The 17,707-nt window shown below is 43.6% G+C and overlaps 1 protein-coding gene across 3 annotated transcripts in view; it reads right to left on the reverse strand.

Annotated features, from left to right (window-relative positions):
* KIAA0825 (KIAA0825 ortholog) overlaps positions 1-17,707 on the reverse strand; it is a 2,097,552-nt gene that overhangs the window by 761,117 nt on the left and 1,318,728 nt on the right. For all 3 annotated transcript variants that reach the window (XM_085632475.1, XM_085632476.1, XM_085632477.1), the window contains exon 18: positions 13,374-13,533. In XM_085632475.1, the coding sequence (XP_085488601.1) occupies positions 13,374-13,533 (160 nt within the window). The remainder of the gene's footprint in view (positions 1-13,373; positions 13,534-17,707) is intronic.

Genomic DNA, 17,707 nt, shown 5'->3' on the forward strand with positions numbered 1-17,707 from the left:
TTAACTTGTGTGTGCTTACGACATTTAGTCCATCACACGTAACAGCGCATATTTCGGTAATTCACCTAAACCGCACCACCAGTACTGTTACACCTTTTGCCGCATTTTTTACCGCCAATTATGCACAATACTACCGGCAACCATGTATTTTTGTGATTTATGCTACCATGCTAAGACCCTCCTCTGTATGTTTGTTTGTCATACATGTTGTATGTCCAGTAATGCTTGGAGAGGGAATCCCCCTCCCACACTTATAGCACCTTAGCGCGTGCTTCACATTTTTGGATCATATACTCACTTAAAGTATAGATCACACTTTCACATAATTATCGGTCCTAAGAAAAGCCAGTTTTAGAGAAAGGCCTGGCTGAAACATGTAGACCACACCTCGGATGTAGGAGTTCCTAATATCCGCTCCACCACATCTCTTTGCCTTGTTTTTAACGCTAACAGAGGCCCAGACATTAAAATTACCCCCTCGGGAACTGGGACCGCTGTATAGCTTTTAATTATCACTTTCACAACACCCACACTGCACACTCAGTAAAACACCAGCTCCGCTGTAATACAGGCGTAGAAGCACACCCGGGACACATTCGGTGTCACTGGGTGGGCCCGATGATGAAGCATGCCACCAACTAGGTTGGTGGGTGAGGGCTTCATAAAGAAACTTAACAGTTTCCCCCCTTCCTCATACAGTCCTGTATCATTCACAAATAGGCTAGTCCTCCTTTTGATTACATATAATAAACCTGGGGAAATGGGACTAGCTATCTAGTCCTCTCGCTCTCCTTGATAATTGAATAGTAGGTTTAAGGGTAACAGCCTTGGTATTTAGTGCACCGACATTTAACTGCACCAACTGCGCTTCTGACCAGAGCTTCAGGCACCGGCACTCACTCTTTCACAAATTAAGCACTGGTACAACATAAAACAGGACTCCCAGAATGTGCTTATTGGTGGTTCGTTTGTATTTGAGGAGTATTCAGGAGATATGGTGCTAGAATGTTTTCCTGCTCTCTCTATGAAGGTCCACAGAGTACCATGATGTGGTTGCTTTTATTATTCTCTCATTTCGCGGTCTTTTCGTTTTGCGGCATTGGGTCTTTGCCAGAACAGAAAAGAACTTGAGATTTTCTTTAAGGATAAAGGCTTAACTATGAAGGGTTCTGATGCAAACAAATGACGCTGGAATCCCAGGCGAAGAAAACCTATCTTCTTTATTTCACTGCCCAAGTACCTCAGGAGCACAGCTCAGTAGCCGGAAAAGGTCTCACCGAAAAAGGTCATCACAATACCAACTGCCAAATCTTGTAACATTTTTACTCCAGTCAGGAGGAACAAACAAAGGGATGAGAGAAGGAGAAAGGGGCAAGAAAAAAGCGAAGAGGCATGGGAAGGAGGTGGGAAAAGCTACAAGAGGTCTCAAGTAGAACGTGCTTTTGTTAGGGCATAGTGACCCCAAGGTTCTTTTTATTGTATATAGAGACAAGGAAACGGGATGGGCAACTCCGGCTTAACTTGATCGTGAAGAAGTAATTAAATCAAATCAAAAACAGACAATGAGCAATGTATGAACTTCACTATGTACGGTTTGAGTTGGGGAAATAGCGAGGTGGCTGCAAGTTTGAATATGAGGATTGTGGTCAAATGAATTTGTTTCCAGTGTTGCACAGAATATTTGGATGGTTTTATTTTCATTCTTTTTTTATGATGAACTTAGTTCTATGTTTAAACTGGTGTCATGGCAAAGCATTATTGTTATAAAGTAGTTCAACCAGTATCGCATTTATGCTTCCAGTTGAAAAAAACGTTTTGATGAAGCTGAAAATGATTCAGGGTAAGGTGCATGCCTTTTTCTTATTTAATGGATGTTAGGTTTGTCACGTACAACACTGTTTTTTATCATTTTACTAATTTCTTGTCCACCATTTTGTAGTGCCTAGTTTCCTGGGTGTTGCGATTTTGATAGTAAAATGGGTTACACATTAGCCTGGCCAACTGGTGGCAGGAAGCTTATAATGAGGGCTATACTTCTGGGTGATGACCATATGCAAGCCTTTCCCAACTATACTTTATTAGGTTGAGCACTCGAGACCTCTTGCATATACTTTATTATATACTTTCGAATATATACTTTAGTATATACTTATATGTGTATGTACTTTGTGGGCTCTGGAGATCAGCCCTAGAACATGTCTGCTTCCGCTTAGGGACTTTTTTTCTGTTCAACTGCCTCTATTTAACTGTCTTAATAGAAAACGACCAGCAGAGGCCAGTAAAATACCAGAATTGATTTCTGCTGAGGGACTTTCTTTTTTTTAAATTTTTCTTGCAACTGCCTCTATTTAACTTCCTTGATAGAAAACGACCAGCAGAGGTCAGTATATACCAGAATCACTATAGCATTCTCAGGATTCCAGTCCATAGAAATTGTCTTCCGCAAGCACCTGTAGACAATAATATTTTTTTCAAATCTTGTATTTTCAGTGATATGACCACCGAAGGCCCTGCTTTTATATTAAAAACCGAGCTTTGGACAATACCATTTCCCGCTGAAAGGCAATATTTCTCTCCATGTGTTCCCATACCTGATGTGTCATGCAGTTTGGTGCTTACTTTCCCTCCATGTTAAAGAACAGTAGATGTTTCAGCACCCAGGCTAATGTGCTGCATAGCTAAATACATATAAGGTCCCAAAGGCGAGACTGATTGCATTGCAAATGCTTTTTTCAGATGCTATCCAGGCTGAATGACTGGTATGCTGTGGTGTCCACCCAGTGGTACTTCAGGTCTCCTATTACTGTGTTTTTGTTGTAGTCTACTACTTGGGTCAGTAATACATCATTCATTTCATTTCATACGTCTTTATTTCGATATTATTTCATCATAAAAGACATGCAATAAAACATTCCACACATGACTAAAAACTCCAGATGTCAAAATAATCATAATGTTAAAAAAAGTCGTAAAGATAGATTAAATATATAAAAGAGTTAATTTAGGACAAATCATCACTAATAAGCGGAATTAAACATGTAATACACAGTAAAATAGAATTAAAAAGTAATTAAATTGTCAGTAAAAGACGTATTAGAAATATGTACTGATATCAAGGACTATTTAGCCACTATTACAATGTTGTCTGGCTCTGATAATCCATGTCCAACCTAAAAATTTTGCAACAGCTATGGCCACTGGAGTCGATGTATTAGTCCTTAAGAGCCATAGTGCCTCCTGACTCACCCGAGTTTTCATATTTTTACAAATGGGTTTAAGCCATTTTCTTCTAGGGGCTGAGTAGGATGGACAAACAAAGAACACATGGCCTATGGACTCTTTTTTGTCCCTACACCAAGGGCAATACTCATTCGTCTTACCACGCCATGTAGCTGTAAAGGATTTCACTGGAAGTGACCCCACCCTAAACTGATGGTATAATTTTCTGTCACAGGTCTTAGTAATTGCATCCCAATACTCCTCTAGAGAGGGAGTAACCTTGTGTTCCAGAAATCTACCAGAAAGAGAAGTAGGATCTGACTGGACTATATGTTGGTGACGTATGGACGCCCAGTACTGTTCTTTGAAGTCCTTTTTTGAAGGAAAAATGCTATTGCCGGGATCCAACCATAACTGATCATAACCCATATTTACCAATATCGATCTCACATTTCTAAACCAGGGGATATTAGCAGATCCCAATATGGATCTAACATCTAATATCTCCTTTGCAAAAATAGCGAGTTCGGGTGTTGACCAGATCCTTCTCCACAGAGCAATGGATCTAAACCGTGCCACTTCATCAATGGGGTAGCAACCCAGGTCTAGTAACAGGGGTTTCAAGGGACTAGATTGGGGCAGGCCAATAAGATTCGTAAAAATTTATTTTGGACTTTAACCAGGGAAGACAAGTCTGAAGAGCCCCAAAGATCTGCACCATATAGGATTGCTGAGCTTATCTTAGCATTATAAATTCTTAACGCAGGGCCGATCCTTTTGGTGATGGAGGTTCTTTGTTCCTTAATTAAAGTACCAGATAGTTGGGCAAACTTCAGAGACAGGACATCAACCTGTGGTTTCCATCTTAACTTGTTTTCGAGTACGATCCCTAAATATGTCATAACTTCCACCTGCTCTAGTTCAACGTCATTCATCCTGACATGACCCTTCTGTGGCTTATTTCTAGTAAACACCATAAATTTTGTTTTGCTGACATTGACTTGAAGGTCGTTGACTTTACAAAACTCCTCAAACTTATTTATGGCGAGTTGAAGCCCCTTTTGAGTCTTAGATAGGATGAGGGTATCATCCGCAAAGATGAGAAGTGGAAAGTTAGTACCACCTAAAGTAGGGGCATCAGTAGGAGTGTCTACAAAGTACTGCACGACCCTGTTAATAAATAACAGAAACAGTGTCGGTGCAAGGACACATCCCTGGCGAACACCGCGGGTGACTGGAAACCTCTCTGTTATCTGTCCTTGCCTGCCCCATCTCACCTGGGCGAAATTAGCCTCATGTAATCTTATTATTATATCCAGTAGTGCTGGCGGCATTCCCATGTTTCTTAGGGCAGCCCATAACTTTTCTCTTGGTACGAGATCGAATGCAGACTTTAAGTCTACAAACGCTGCGTAAATAATTCCTCCGCCCAATGTCACCACCTTCCAATAAATAAGAAGGAATCTGAACACCTGATCAATTGTACTGACGCTAGGTCTAAACCCTGCCTGCATAGGAGATAATATATTCTCGATCTCCATCCATTCAAGGATTTTAACCAACACCATCCTAGCTACAACTTTCTGTATTGAGTCTATTAGACTTATAGGTCGATAATTTTCCGGGGCCGAGCGTTCCCCCTTCTTAAATATAGGTAAAATTTCTGCCCCACGCCATGAATCCGGAATTTGTGCACCACTTGCAATGGCATTAGCCATAAAGGTGATGTAAGGGACCCAATTCATTAAATCAAATTTAAATAAGTCGGCCGGGATACAGTCTATACCCGGGGCTTTACCTGCTTTGATCAAACCCAGTGCAAACTCTGCATCTGTGTTCTCAAAAACTATAGGTTGACAGAACAGTGGTTCACTTAAAGGAAAAACAGATAAACCACACACAGTTTCTGGTTCACTACTTTTGAACTGGTGCTCAAAATATTCTACCCACACTTCTGGAGAAACAAAATTCGTCGGGATCTGACTGTCCTGATTATTACCCCATTTGACTATCTGCCAAAACTTGGTCTGGTCCTTTAACTTACTGGCTTCATACAAGTCCAGCCAATGCAGATCATCCCATTCTCTCCTTGACTCTCTTTGTGCCTTTTTATACGCGAGCCTAGCCATCCTAATTTCTGTTACATCTCTGGATTTTAGGGCTTTGATCAGATGAGTATGTGCCTGTCTACAGGAATTATTATACCATTTTTTCCCTGATTTTGGGACCCTTAAATTTATATGTTTAAAACTTGTAGTAAAAAGACTTTTTAAAACACCAAAAAGCTTGTCATGCTGTCTAGTTATATACGACAGATGGTCCGACGGGTCAGCCAGTGCTTGTAGGGCAGATAAGGTGGAAGAGACCTCTAATGAAATTCTATCTAATATTGAGGGATCCTCCACTATCCTGCTCCACCTAAGCCTTCTGCTATCGTTTGTTAAAATTGCCTCCGCGGTTGCACACTCAGTCGGACTTGATCTCCTTAGGCAATCCTTTAGATTTAAACCAAGCACTAACGGGTTATGGTCGCTCTCAGGTCGAGCCATTATTGTCATGTCCTCCAATAGCACCCAGTACTCTACACCGATTAAAATATAATCAATTTGACTAGTACTGGTGCCATTATCAAATGTGGCCTGGCCTTCTTTATCAGAATGTGATCGGCCATTAACCGCTCTCAACCCCCACTCAAGACACAAGCCCATCCATTGAAGTACTGCCTCTGTCCCTCGCTTAATCGGTTTTAGTTCGAGGGAAGGGATATTCCATTGCACATCTTCTTCAGCAAATATATCCGCTCCCTCACATTGGAGCGGTTCGAAGGTACAATTAAAATCCCCCGCCACTATCACAAACTTATCCCAACCGATATTATTATGGAGGAGGTCTAATTCTCTAATGACCAACGGACTACGTCCCCCAGGGAGTCCGCGAGCATATATGTTCACAATAAAAATCTCCTGGAGATTGGGACCCGTCAGCATAATCCCGAGGATATCCGGATTATCCACTAGCACTTCATTGGTCCTATAACTAAGTGACTGCCTCACCCAAATGGTTAGTCCCCCAGAAGCTCTGCCCATTCTACTCCTCTGGGCAGGTTTATAAAAATTGATATACCCATGTCTATAAATAGGATCAAGGGCCCAGGTTTCCTGAAATAATAAAATGTCATGGTTGTCCACAAAGTCAGCCCACTCTCCTAGGCCTACCTTGCTTTTCAACCCCGCAATGTTCCAGGAAACTATTTTAAGCGGGGTATTTATACTAGGGGATTGTGAACATTCAATAGCCTGAAGACAATTGCTCGATAACCCACCACTCTCCAACAAGGGATCTCTATCAATGGTTATCCTGGTTGGAAGTGCAGACTGTCTTTTTCCTTGCACACCCTCCATTGTCGCCGTCACCAACTCCACTAGGCCACCTAAAATTAAACCATCAGGGTCGGCTACTACCCCCCCAGAAGTACCAATCCCCATAGGGGCCACTTCAAGATTCAACGGCCAACTGTTTTTGCCCTGCCTAAGTGAAAGTCAATCAACCCCCTCGAGACCTATAAGGGGCTCATAACGGTTGGACAAAGGAAGGTGTCGCTCCATCTGGACTACAGGATTTCCCCCCAAGTGTCTTCTCCTACATGGTTTGAAGGGTAAATAGGAAGAGCCACTAGTTGAGCGAGGGTAGAAATAATCCAGACCTAAAGATTGTATGTCTCCTTCCCTCCCAAATCTTGGCTCTCTACGAATAAAATCAACCACCCAAGGGTCCCTAAAATTCACGATAATACAGTCACCCTCTAAATCCTTTGGACATTGTCCCACCCAGTTCACCCTTCTAACACACAGTATCTCAGTATTAGAGAAGGGAGGGAGAGATCTTTTCTTATTAAGCCAAAATATGACTTTGTTTTTTAGCTCTCTATCTGATTCTTGTCTATCCTCCCCCAGTGGAGGGACTCCCACCAGAATGATAGTATAAGGTGTGGATTCTGGGGGAAGGTTTACACGGGGCAGTAACTGCTTGTTTTTCTCCTTCTCCAACCGAGAATACCCAGATGGCCTACTGCCTGGGACTGGAACTTGCAGTGCTACCTTTGTTTTAGACACCGCCCCCACCCCAGTATTTCTAGCCTGTGTGGTAACTGTAGTGGTTTTGCCAACGTGGGGGATCTCCGTACTATGTTGTACTTCTTGGTAATTAGGAATGTCATTTACGACTGGCGTTAAAGCACCTATTCCATTTTCTGTCCCTGTTTTTTGGGATTTAGCAGTCAATACATTAGGGTTATCCATTCCTTTTGCTAATTTGTGCAGTAAATCTGTGTTTGACAAAACAAGGTTCTCCAGCTTGTCTAATTTCAAATTAATCAACCTTGTTCTCTCCACTAAGGGTAAGATCAGGGATTTAATTAAGGTTTCCAATTTGCCCGATGGACCATCACCAGCACCACTCATGGGGGTCTGTTGGGCTGGACCTCTTTTGACCAAAATTGGATTTGTTGGCTGGGTAGTATCGTCAAGGATCGATGCTTTCCCTGTTTTCTTGGGGATTTTGGGCATTTTAGCAGTTCCACCCTTCTGCGGGCCACCCCCTCTTTTCCTTTTGCTGGGTTTAGTATATACTAGTGAGCCTGTTATTTGGATTTCTGTAGTGGGTCTATGTGGCGGAGAAGGGCTAGAGACTCTACTGACTAGGCTACTAGAAATCATGCTGGGTAGAGAAACGTTGGGGGTAGAACAATCCGCTGAAATGTCCGCGACCAAAATCGTTGGGCTTAGGCAGGAACGAGATTCCTGGGTAATAATAGGGTTGGGTAATCTTGAGGGATCAGGGGAGATCACAGACCCAATAGGGCCTAATGATGAGCGTTTCCCTGTATTGAGATCTAGGGACAGACGTTTCTCAGTAAGAACTATCTCTTTCTCTAAAATCACTGTTGCTCGTTTTAGGAATTGGTCCATTGTTCCACTGACCACCCCACCCGTGGTTGGCAATTGAGCAATTCTTCCCTTCCCAGAGCGTAATGCCATTACTGGATTAGTGACAATACTAGGCTACAATAAATTAACAACTTAAGAACCAGATGTGAGGGGAATAGCCCTGCCCGGCCTCAGTCGACTTCGGACGGCCTCAGACGGTCCCGCCCTTGTCCCGGGCTTCTCCCGGGATGCTCCCGCGGCACTCCCGCGCAGCGGAATGATCAGCTTGCTATGAAGGGAGAGAGTGATTAGGGGGCGGGGCAGGCATGCAGGGAGAGCGGACCAGGTGGTGTTAATTGGTCATGCAGGGGCTCCTGGGAGATGAAGTCCCTGTATATACGCTCGCAGCCCTGTAGCCAGTTGGACCCTCACCTTTCCTACAACACAACGTTTCAGCGCCAGTCCTGGTGCAGGCAAAGTCAATATCCCCAGACAGTGAAGCGGGACCCGCGGAGCGGGTCCGGCGAGCAGTTGGCAAAGACATGGGCAAAAGCACAAACAGTTTTTCCAGTACTGCTGCACCTCCTCACGATCAGCAGCTAGAAAGAATTTACATCATTCATTTAGTGGGTTGCCTTAACCTTAATGGTGGTAGATGTTATTATTGTTTGGTAGTTGACTGTACGTCGTTTGAGGTTCTGATACAAAGCATTCAAAGTAATGTATAGAGGGGAAAGGAGTTTCCTCTAGTAACAAGAAAGTAAGCAAATCTGAAACATTTCAGTCTCTATGAAACGCGTCAGAAAGTTGCAGCTGCTTTACATAGAACATATAGGGATAGAGTGCATACTCTCCAGTGTTGCAGATAGACAATGATTTCCCAGATGAAACGGGTTTTTACTTAAAAGTTAAAACATAGAAGAAACAGCCTCAGAGACTCCCTCAGGACTGTAGTCATGCTGATGATTGCTGCAGATCAAGGCTTCAGAATTTATGCCCCGGTATCCTTCAATACAAACTGGACAGAAACGCAAAAACACTCACATTCTGGGCACAGCTTTTTAGAAATGCACCAGGGAGTATGGTTACTTGTTTCCCTCTGTAAAGGAACAAGCTGACCAATTGCCAAGTAGTCCTTTAATTAACAGAAGGAAAGGGAGGAGTCAATGCAGCACCACAGGATGTATTGAAAGCATCTGAGAGGTGTGTTAAGATAAGGGCAGCACTGTTTTTCCTTTCCACAGACTGCAGCTCACCCGTCTTGAACAACTTGAAAATTTCTCTCCATTGTATTCCACAAAAGCCGATGAGTAGCACTGATGAAACTCAACTCAAGAGCTGTTGAGGAACTACTTTCTATGCACACTTAAGAAGTACAGACGTGATAGGTGATAGTTAGCCACATCGTCAACTTTCAATCCAGGCTTCAGCAGCAGTGGTTAGAAAGGTTCTTTTTTGAGGACCTTTGTGCTGCTGTTTGAAAACTTACCAGTGGTCACCAAAAGGTATGGAATTGTAACTATTTTGGATAGAGAACCCTGAGCTAAGATTTTATCTCACTTGTTTAAGAGTGGGTACAATTCACTTTTCAGTGACCTTTCCCCAGGCAGGCACTTGGTTCCCCTCACTTCTATGTTGTCCAAGTGACGGAGTCTCTACCCAATCTACGAAACACTTTGTTTTTTTGCGCATTTTATTGCACTTTAAGAACTTGTTTTTTTACACCCAATTCTGTGAAATTAATTGTATACACATCAAGAAGGGTTGCTCTTTTTACAATGCCTAGATTACCCCCCAATTTGTTTTTAGGTCATAAATGTAATCTCCTCTGCCTTACACTGATAAGGAAATACACTTTGTTTTGGATTCAATTACCCAGACTTTATGTACCCAAATGTAAAGCTCTTTCCTCAAGGGGCACTAACAGGATGGTTTTCTACTAAGTTGTATTCTCCTTTCATTACTAAAGCATGTTTCTATGTTTTAAACTGTAATGTTTTTTGTCTTTTTTATTATATTAAAGTAATAATTATGTTTTTTTTCATGTGGTTTTATGGTCATATTTTGACCAAATAAAGATACTGACTGACTTACTAGGTTAATTTACTACAGGCAGGAAGGAAGGTGTTAAGGTTTACAAGATCTCTAACTCAATACAGTTTTGAGTTTAACAAGTTGTAGAATAAAATGGCTACAATGTTCCTAACAATGACACAAGTGTTTTGTTTTGAAGGTAGGCTAAGAGTTAAACAACTAACACATTTTTATGTGCCTAATTCTAGTGGCTAACAGCTGATGTAAATTCCAGGTTCTCTTCTCTGAAGGAGCAATTCTGATGGTGTGAGCTTTGGTGCACTGCCATTTTGAGGTGCTTAGTCATGTTTTTCTTGCAGTGAAGGGTCTTCTGGCACTTTCACATATAGCAGTTGGATTATCAATGTGCCCTGTCATCAGAGAGATGTGAGCAGCAGTAACAATACCCATTATAAAATTCAAGCTTCATGTCCATGGCTCAATATACAAAAGGTTATCAGCACCATATCATGCAAACTAATCCTTATGTATAATTTTGGAATTCTTCACCATCTCACTGGTGGTGTCCTTTTAACCTTTTGAGAATAAACAGGCCGTCAACATCTAAGTTGCGTTATGGTGAATTTTAAATTTCAATCTATGTTCTGCTTTTTCTGCATGTTTTCTTATATAATGTGATGTTTTTACCAGTTAGGATTTTCTCTGCATGTTTTAATGCTTCACACTGACTCATCTTACTCTGCATTTCTTCTTACTACCCATGTTCTTTTAAATCACCTGGTTTCTTCTTATCTCTCTTTTGCACAGATGCCCTGGTGCCCTTGTTAGGACTGGCTCGGGAGCACAGCTGTCACCAGACCTTTACTGTTCAACAGATAAAGAGCTTTAAAAAGAGAGAGGGACTTTGGCTCTGCCCAAATGTTGATTCCTTTGAGCACTGACTTTCATTGGATAGACACTGTGTGCTTCTACTAAAAATGATTGTTTTATACTTTTTGTCTTGTGGGAAAGCTTATGCTCGAAACAGCCAGACTGGGTTCTGGTGCCAAGCCAATGATCAAGGCCTGGCCTGTACATTATGAAACGTTAGGACAAAGGAAAGTGAGTCAACTTATTTATTGTGAAAAACATGTGTTAAAGTGGACAGGCCTTTAAGGGTGAACTGTCATTATACTACGTTGAAGCTTGTAGACAGTTGTTTTTCTATATGGGGTCTCACTGATTACTATAGAAGGAAATGGTTTTGGTTGCCCCATGTGTCAAACACTCGGGGTAGAAGATTTACACTTTGAGACCACATGTGCACAATCATATTCACACTCACCCACATGCACACTCACACCGATCCATTCGCAAGCGTACACACAAGCGCCTATCATTCACAAGCACATACAGACACCAATTTACTGCATGCACAAATGTACATACATTCAAACAAACTTACTGGGCTAGTGCGGCAATATCTGGTGGCAGGAGGGGAGCTTTGGTGATTCCTGGAGGATTGGGGAAGGGACTGCCGCCTCATTATATTGGCTGAACTTGTCATGGGTCAGACTATGAGAAGAGGACCTTCCCAGTTCTCGTCACAAAGGGGGATGGGGCCGGGGGTCAGTGATACTTGTTGACTCCACCCCACTCTGTGACGAGGCATCACTGATGGGCAGTCTGCCCAAGGCTCTTCAGGGCTTAGCACCCTGATCTCAGTCTATTGGTGACATGCCCCCTCGCCCTGAAGGGATGGACCTTGCAGCACTTTGGCGGAATGATGAGGTCACATCCACAGGGCTGTGAAATTTCCAGCGTGACAACGTTCTGTTCAGGCAAGCAGGCACCTGTGTATTGAGCGCATGTACAGCACCTGGCTGCCTAACCTGAAGATGAAAAGTGTTTGTCAGGCTGAACTTTGCTAATATTTGAAAGAAGGTGGGATGAACCTGTCCTTCGAGTCACCCCTATTCTGTCCGTTTGAGTGTCATTTTCATATGTCTAATGCCCACGACAGTATTCTTTATGGGGTAAAGGATTAGCCCATTTCTTCCACAGATGTTATTGCCCTGAGACTGACCAAATATGCACATCTACCTAAAAGTGAGTGGCCTTCTGTGCCTGGGCTGCTGGGCCAGTCATTTAGTTTTCCATTCTGTCCTTTCATGGGTCCCCTTTTCATTTCTTTCTTTTTCTTCATTTTATTTTTTAAAGTTTTCTGAGGTAATAAGAGTGTGATTGCAAGAATTAGTCAGTGGGTGAATGAATGGATGTACGAGTGAAAGGATGAGTGTCAAAGTGCATGTATGGCTTAGTGAGTGACTAAACTCATCATCAACTGAAGAGGCACTTTCAGGTATAAGCACACCTAATGGCATTGCCATTTCTTGTATTATTTGTGTTGTCTACAAAGACTTGTTACATGCAATAAGAGTGAATGAATTTGTAGGATTACATGCTGGGAAGCGGCAACCAAAAAGTGTTTTAACGCGGGGCAATGTGATAAAAAGGGGGGTGCACACTAATCTGTTTCTTATCTACCTCTCATCATAAAAGTTACAAACGTTTTCCTCTTACACAAACACCAGGAGACAGTCAGCTGAAAAAGTAACTGCGTTGAAAACAGTTTTTAAATGAGGGACCATAAAATGAAAAAAGAAGAAAGTTGTGAAAATCCAGAAGGACGTTTTTTTGTCATGTATTGATGGCGTGAAGCTCTAAACGTTCCTCAAAAGGTAAATGTATGTATAGCACTTCCTTTCCAGTTGCTCTTGAGGGCACCCACTGTGAGTCACTGGACCACTTGCCATATCATGCCCAGAAACCCGCGCCTGCACTCTTGTCTACAACGACCAATGTGTTACCCATGACTTCACTTCTACGAGAATGTTGACACTGACAAAGCGCATCCGTCCTCGCCACTCACACCAATTACAAATGAGGAGGCGGGTCAGCAGGCCTCCATTTTCAAGATCCTGGGTACATTAAGGGTAAATAAATAGATCTGGAAGCCTGGCATCTGGTGAAGTAAACACACACTGCCTGCATGCAGAGGAGCCGAAGAGCAATGGATTCCTTTACAATGCAATATCGAGTTAGGTATTGACTTTAAGAAGCATTATCACCTCCGTGACTAGCCCTCAGCTGCCAGCAGAAGCTGCCGCAGGCCACTACACACCTAATTGCTCAGTAAAGAGGCAGTTTCCCTACCTCATTGAGTTGGATGATGTGATAAATTTGCCTCAGGTAGTGGCTGCCACCTGGTTTGTGGCAGATATCCAGCACCATCATGTTTATTTTCTGCTCAGTCAATCCAAGCGTGCAGGGCCCCTCCTCTCCGGCTGCGGCGTCCTCCGGCGTGGCGGGGAAACTGGAAGAAAGCAAGCACAGACTGTAATCACACGCGCAAGCAGCGCTGCGAGGGTTAATCCCCGAAGCGCAGTCAAGGTCTGGGGTTTTAATTTACAGAGGTTCTGAGAGCAGAGCTGGAATGTCCACCGTCCCGTGCTGCCATGTGTCTGCGCTGCTAAAACCAACTGCCCGGAGAACATCAGAAATCAACACCTCATGGCGCCTTCGAAATAAACAGGCATTTTTGAAGCAGCATTATGGTGCTGTTCGGCGCTTAAAGCGTCGACGCGCCGGTGCCTTTGTTGGAATCGCTGTAATCATACGCATAAAACCATTACATCCCATTTTCAGAAAATATGGGAAACCATTAATCTTTATTAGTCCCGATGTAAAAGTTTCACTTCTCCTGAAATTAGATTTATTGTAGCAACGTGTGCTTGCTAGTCTGTTCTTTTCTGTACATATTTTGCAAAAAGGGCTGGAGAAAATCAGACTGCTACTGTGAAATGTTTGCACAGAGAGCACCTGCGCCATGTCTGGACATCTCACAGCAGTAGACCTCCATGAACATAAAAAAAACAGAAATACAACACTGGCAGGAGACCAGGGCTGCTGCAGCCACACCATCCACTCACCTTCTGCCTACCCTGACCTTCAAGCACCCCACAAACCCCTCCCGTTGCCTTGCATGCAGCATGTGGTGCACTTGTAATTTAGGGGTTACTGGAGGGTCACCATGTCAGTACCTGCACAGGGCTAATGTTGATAACCCAAGAAAGAATGTGTGAGGAACCAGGCTTCAGGCCCCTGCATTGCTGCTTATCCGCTGCCTAGCCTCTCTGTGCAGCCACCCGTGGGGTGCAGACTTAGGGCCTGAGTACAATCTTGGCGGATGCGATACTCTGTCACAAACATAACGGATATCCAGTCCGCCGTATTACCAGATACATTATATCCTATGGAACTCGTAATTCACCGAACGGGTTATCTGCCACATTTGTGACCGAGTATCGCATCCGCCAATATCGTAATCAGGCCCCTAGCCTTTGGACAATTCTTGGTGTCACACCTGTTCAAATTGTTGGTAGTGCCCTGTCTGTATTGTTCAGAGCTGTCCTTGCAGGTCTTTACTTTACTCATACTCACTGCTATTGTTTCTGGTCTCTTATTTATGGCCCGTTGTCCTTCTCAGGGCTCTAAGGTTTGATAATGCGTACATTACACATCAGAAATTCTCATTAGTCCTGGGCCTTCTCTTCCTCACAATCCATGCAAAGTGAGGTAGATCACACCTCCAAAAACCAGTAATGCCTCGCCTCAAAGTCAATCTGCTGTCATGTGAAATCAAATTACGTCACTGGTGATGTTCCTGGGAGCTTGTTGAAAACCACATCCCTGTATTGGCTAAAATAATCAGAACAATAGAAACCAACCCTGCCAATCCAGAATTATGTAAGTGATCATAATTGAATGGATTCATTTTTTTTAAAAACATACTTTATTGATTTTCTTTTTATCCGTTGTATTCGTGAACACATTATGCTGTAATTACGCAAGGTATCATACATTCGTTGGTTACATTATATAACAGCCGTCAGTTTAACTGATATTGTTATATCTACATCATGTATACATATATCTCATCATAGACTAAAATAAACTTCCAGTATCTGGATTCGCACTCAAGTTACATCAACTACCCGTCCCCCCACATCCCCCCGTTCTGGCTGATCTGATCTGGCCTCTATTATATTGCTGCGTCTCGGTCACCTCTGTGCTATGTGTGTATTATCTGATTATGCGCCATGCCTGCGCCTGCGCTGGGCCCTGTCACACAGTGCCAAGTCAATGTGTATCAACTATTCGCTAGGGGTGCTAAGCAGGGGATCAAGCTCTAGGGCTTTGAAGGCTTCTAACATGACATCCCATTCCATAGAGATCTGGTTCTTACCCAGCCCTCGGGCGTCCTCCCGCCATATAGCTGTGATCACCACCTCGCTGTGCCAGGTATACACTGTTGGGGGTTTTACCGACTTCCATCTCATCTCATTGTTATGGATCGTTTGGCTTTAAGTAAAGCTAGGTCTAAAAATCGGAGCTGTAATTTCTGCGGGACTGTGTCCCCGGTTTGGAGGTGTGTCACTGTGTCTATGTTTCGCTGTACCTCCTCTCATTATGCTTTGAGGCCTGGGCAGGACCATAACATGTGGATTAAGTCCGCTCCTTCTGCCTTGCATTGGGGGCAGTAATGCTGTGTATTCAGGAACATCTGTTGTAGACGGTGTGGTGTAAGGTAGGCCCTGTATAGGACCATGTATTGTCTGAATTAAAATTTTGTATGTCGTGTCACTTTCTTAGGGTAATCTAAAATGCTGGCCCTTTCCCTGTTGGATATCTTCTGTTCTATGTCCCCAGACCTTTTGTCATGCAAGTCGTTGAGGGATACCGCAGCCTGTGCCCGAATACCTGTATACAGCCAGTTAATGAGATGGCATCCTTTACCCATTAGGTACATTGCCTGCTCTAATTTGTGCATTGGGGGTTCTTCCCTGGTAGGGGCCCAGTGTTTCTTTACGTATTGTATTATGGCTGCATGCGTCATATATAAGTGGCCTGGGACCCTGTTCTCTCGTGTGAAGTTTCATGGTCTAACAGGATTTTATTGCTGAATAGTGCCCCTACGGTATCGACCTCTTCTTCAGTCCAGGCAAGAATTCTGCACTTCGTGATCTGTCCATTCGGCAGTGGGAGTCCTAAAAGTGGGATGTTATTTGCGTATGGGAGACAGCGGAGCGTGTATTGTATTACTTTTTTCCAATACGCAAGCGCTATCCGTAATAGCAATGGCGCAACCTGAGGGAATTTGCTTTTGGGCAACAGTAATGCGCGTAGGGTTCCCTGGTTAATGTCGTGCATAGTGTATACTAGCTCCTGCAAATTACGGCCTGCAGCCCAGTAGGAAAGCCATTGGAGCTGGCGCGCATAGCAGTACGCACGGAAATCCGGTGCCCCCAGTCCACCCTGCTAGTATCCAGTTGCAGTTTCCTTAGTCCCACCCTTCTTCGTCTGGTCCCCTATATTAGGTCTGAGAGTATAATGTCTAGTGAAAAGAGAGGTGGGGACTAATACCGGCATATTAGTAAAGACATATAGGAGACGTGGAAGGACCACCATTTTGGATATGGCTATACAACCCATCACCGACAATGGCAGCAAGGTCCAGAAGGCCACTTTAGACCGGATCGCCCTAATCGCTCTGGTCAGATTGCCCTCTAGCAAATCCACCTAGGATCTGTAAATGTGTATGCCTAGGTATTTGAATGTAAGCTGTGCTACTGATAGGGTGTATAGCCCGAACCAGATCTCATCCGGGTGGTCACCTTCCTGAAAAAAGAAGGTGTGCGATTTTTGTCTCGTTGATGGAAAGTCCCGATATGCGCTCAAATTCTGAGAAAATACTTGGTACCAGTTCTAGTGTATCGGTCTGGTCATGTGCATATACTATTATATCATCCGTGTAGGCTGATATCAAATGTGTGGTGTTGCCTAGTTGGATTCCTGTTTGGCCTGCCTCCTTTCGCAGCTTAAGAGCTAGCGGCTCCAACACTAGTACAAATAGTAATGGCGACAGAGGGCACCCCTGTTGCGTGCCTCTGCATACTGGATATGTACGCGATATGTGACTTCTAGTACGGACTCTCGCAGTGGGGATCTCATATAGCAGTCGTACCCATTGGAAATATTCGGGAGGTATACCAAATTTCTCTACAGCCTTGAACATGGAGTCCCATGTAAGTGTATCAAATACTTGCCTCAAGTCAAGCGTGACGCATCCAGTTTTTTTATGGTCTCCGGGGATGGCTTCCATTATATGGTGCAGCCTTCTAATGTTTAGTGATGTGCTGCGTGCTGGCACAAATCCACACTGATCCATGTGGATAAGCTTATTCAGATATGGGAGAAGCCTACATGCAAATATTTTGCTTACATTTTGTATTCTGTAGCAAGGAGTGAGAGCAGGCGATATCCCGGTATGTCCGTCACATCCCTTCCTGGTTTAGGAAGTGACAACATCAATGCTTACTTGCATGGTGGTGGGGGGAAGGTGGCCAATTTTCGGCGATTTATTATATAGCTGCTCAAGCTGGGGGACTAATGCCTCGGAGAATGTGTCAAAAGATTCTATAGGTAGG

This window comes from Triturus cristatus, chromosome 2_1 (genome assembly GCF_964204655.1).
Source record: "Triturus cristatus chromosome 2_1, aTriCri1.1, whole genome shotgun sequence".
Classification (NCBI taxonomy): Eukaryota; Metazoa; Chordata; class Amphibia; order Caudata; family Salamandridae; genus Triturus; species Triturus cristatus.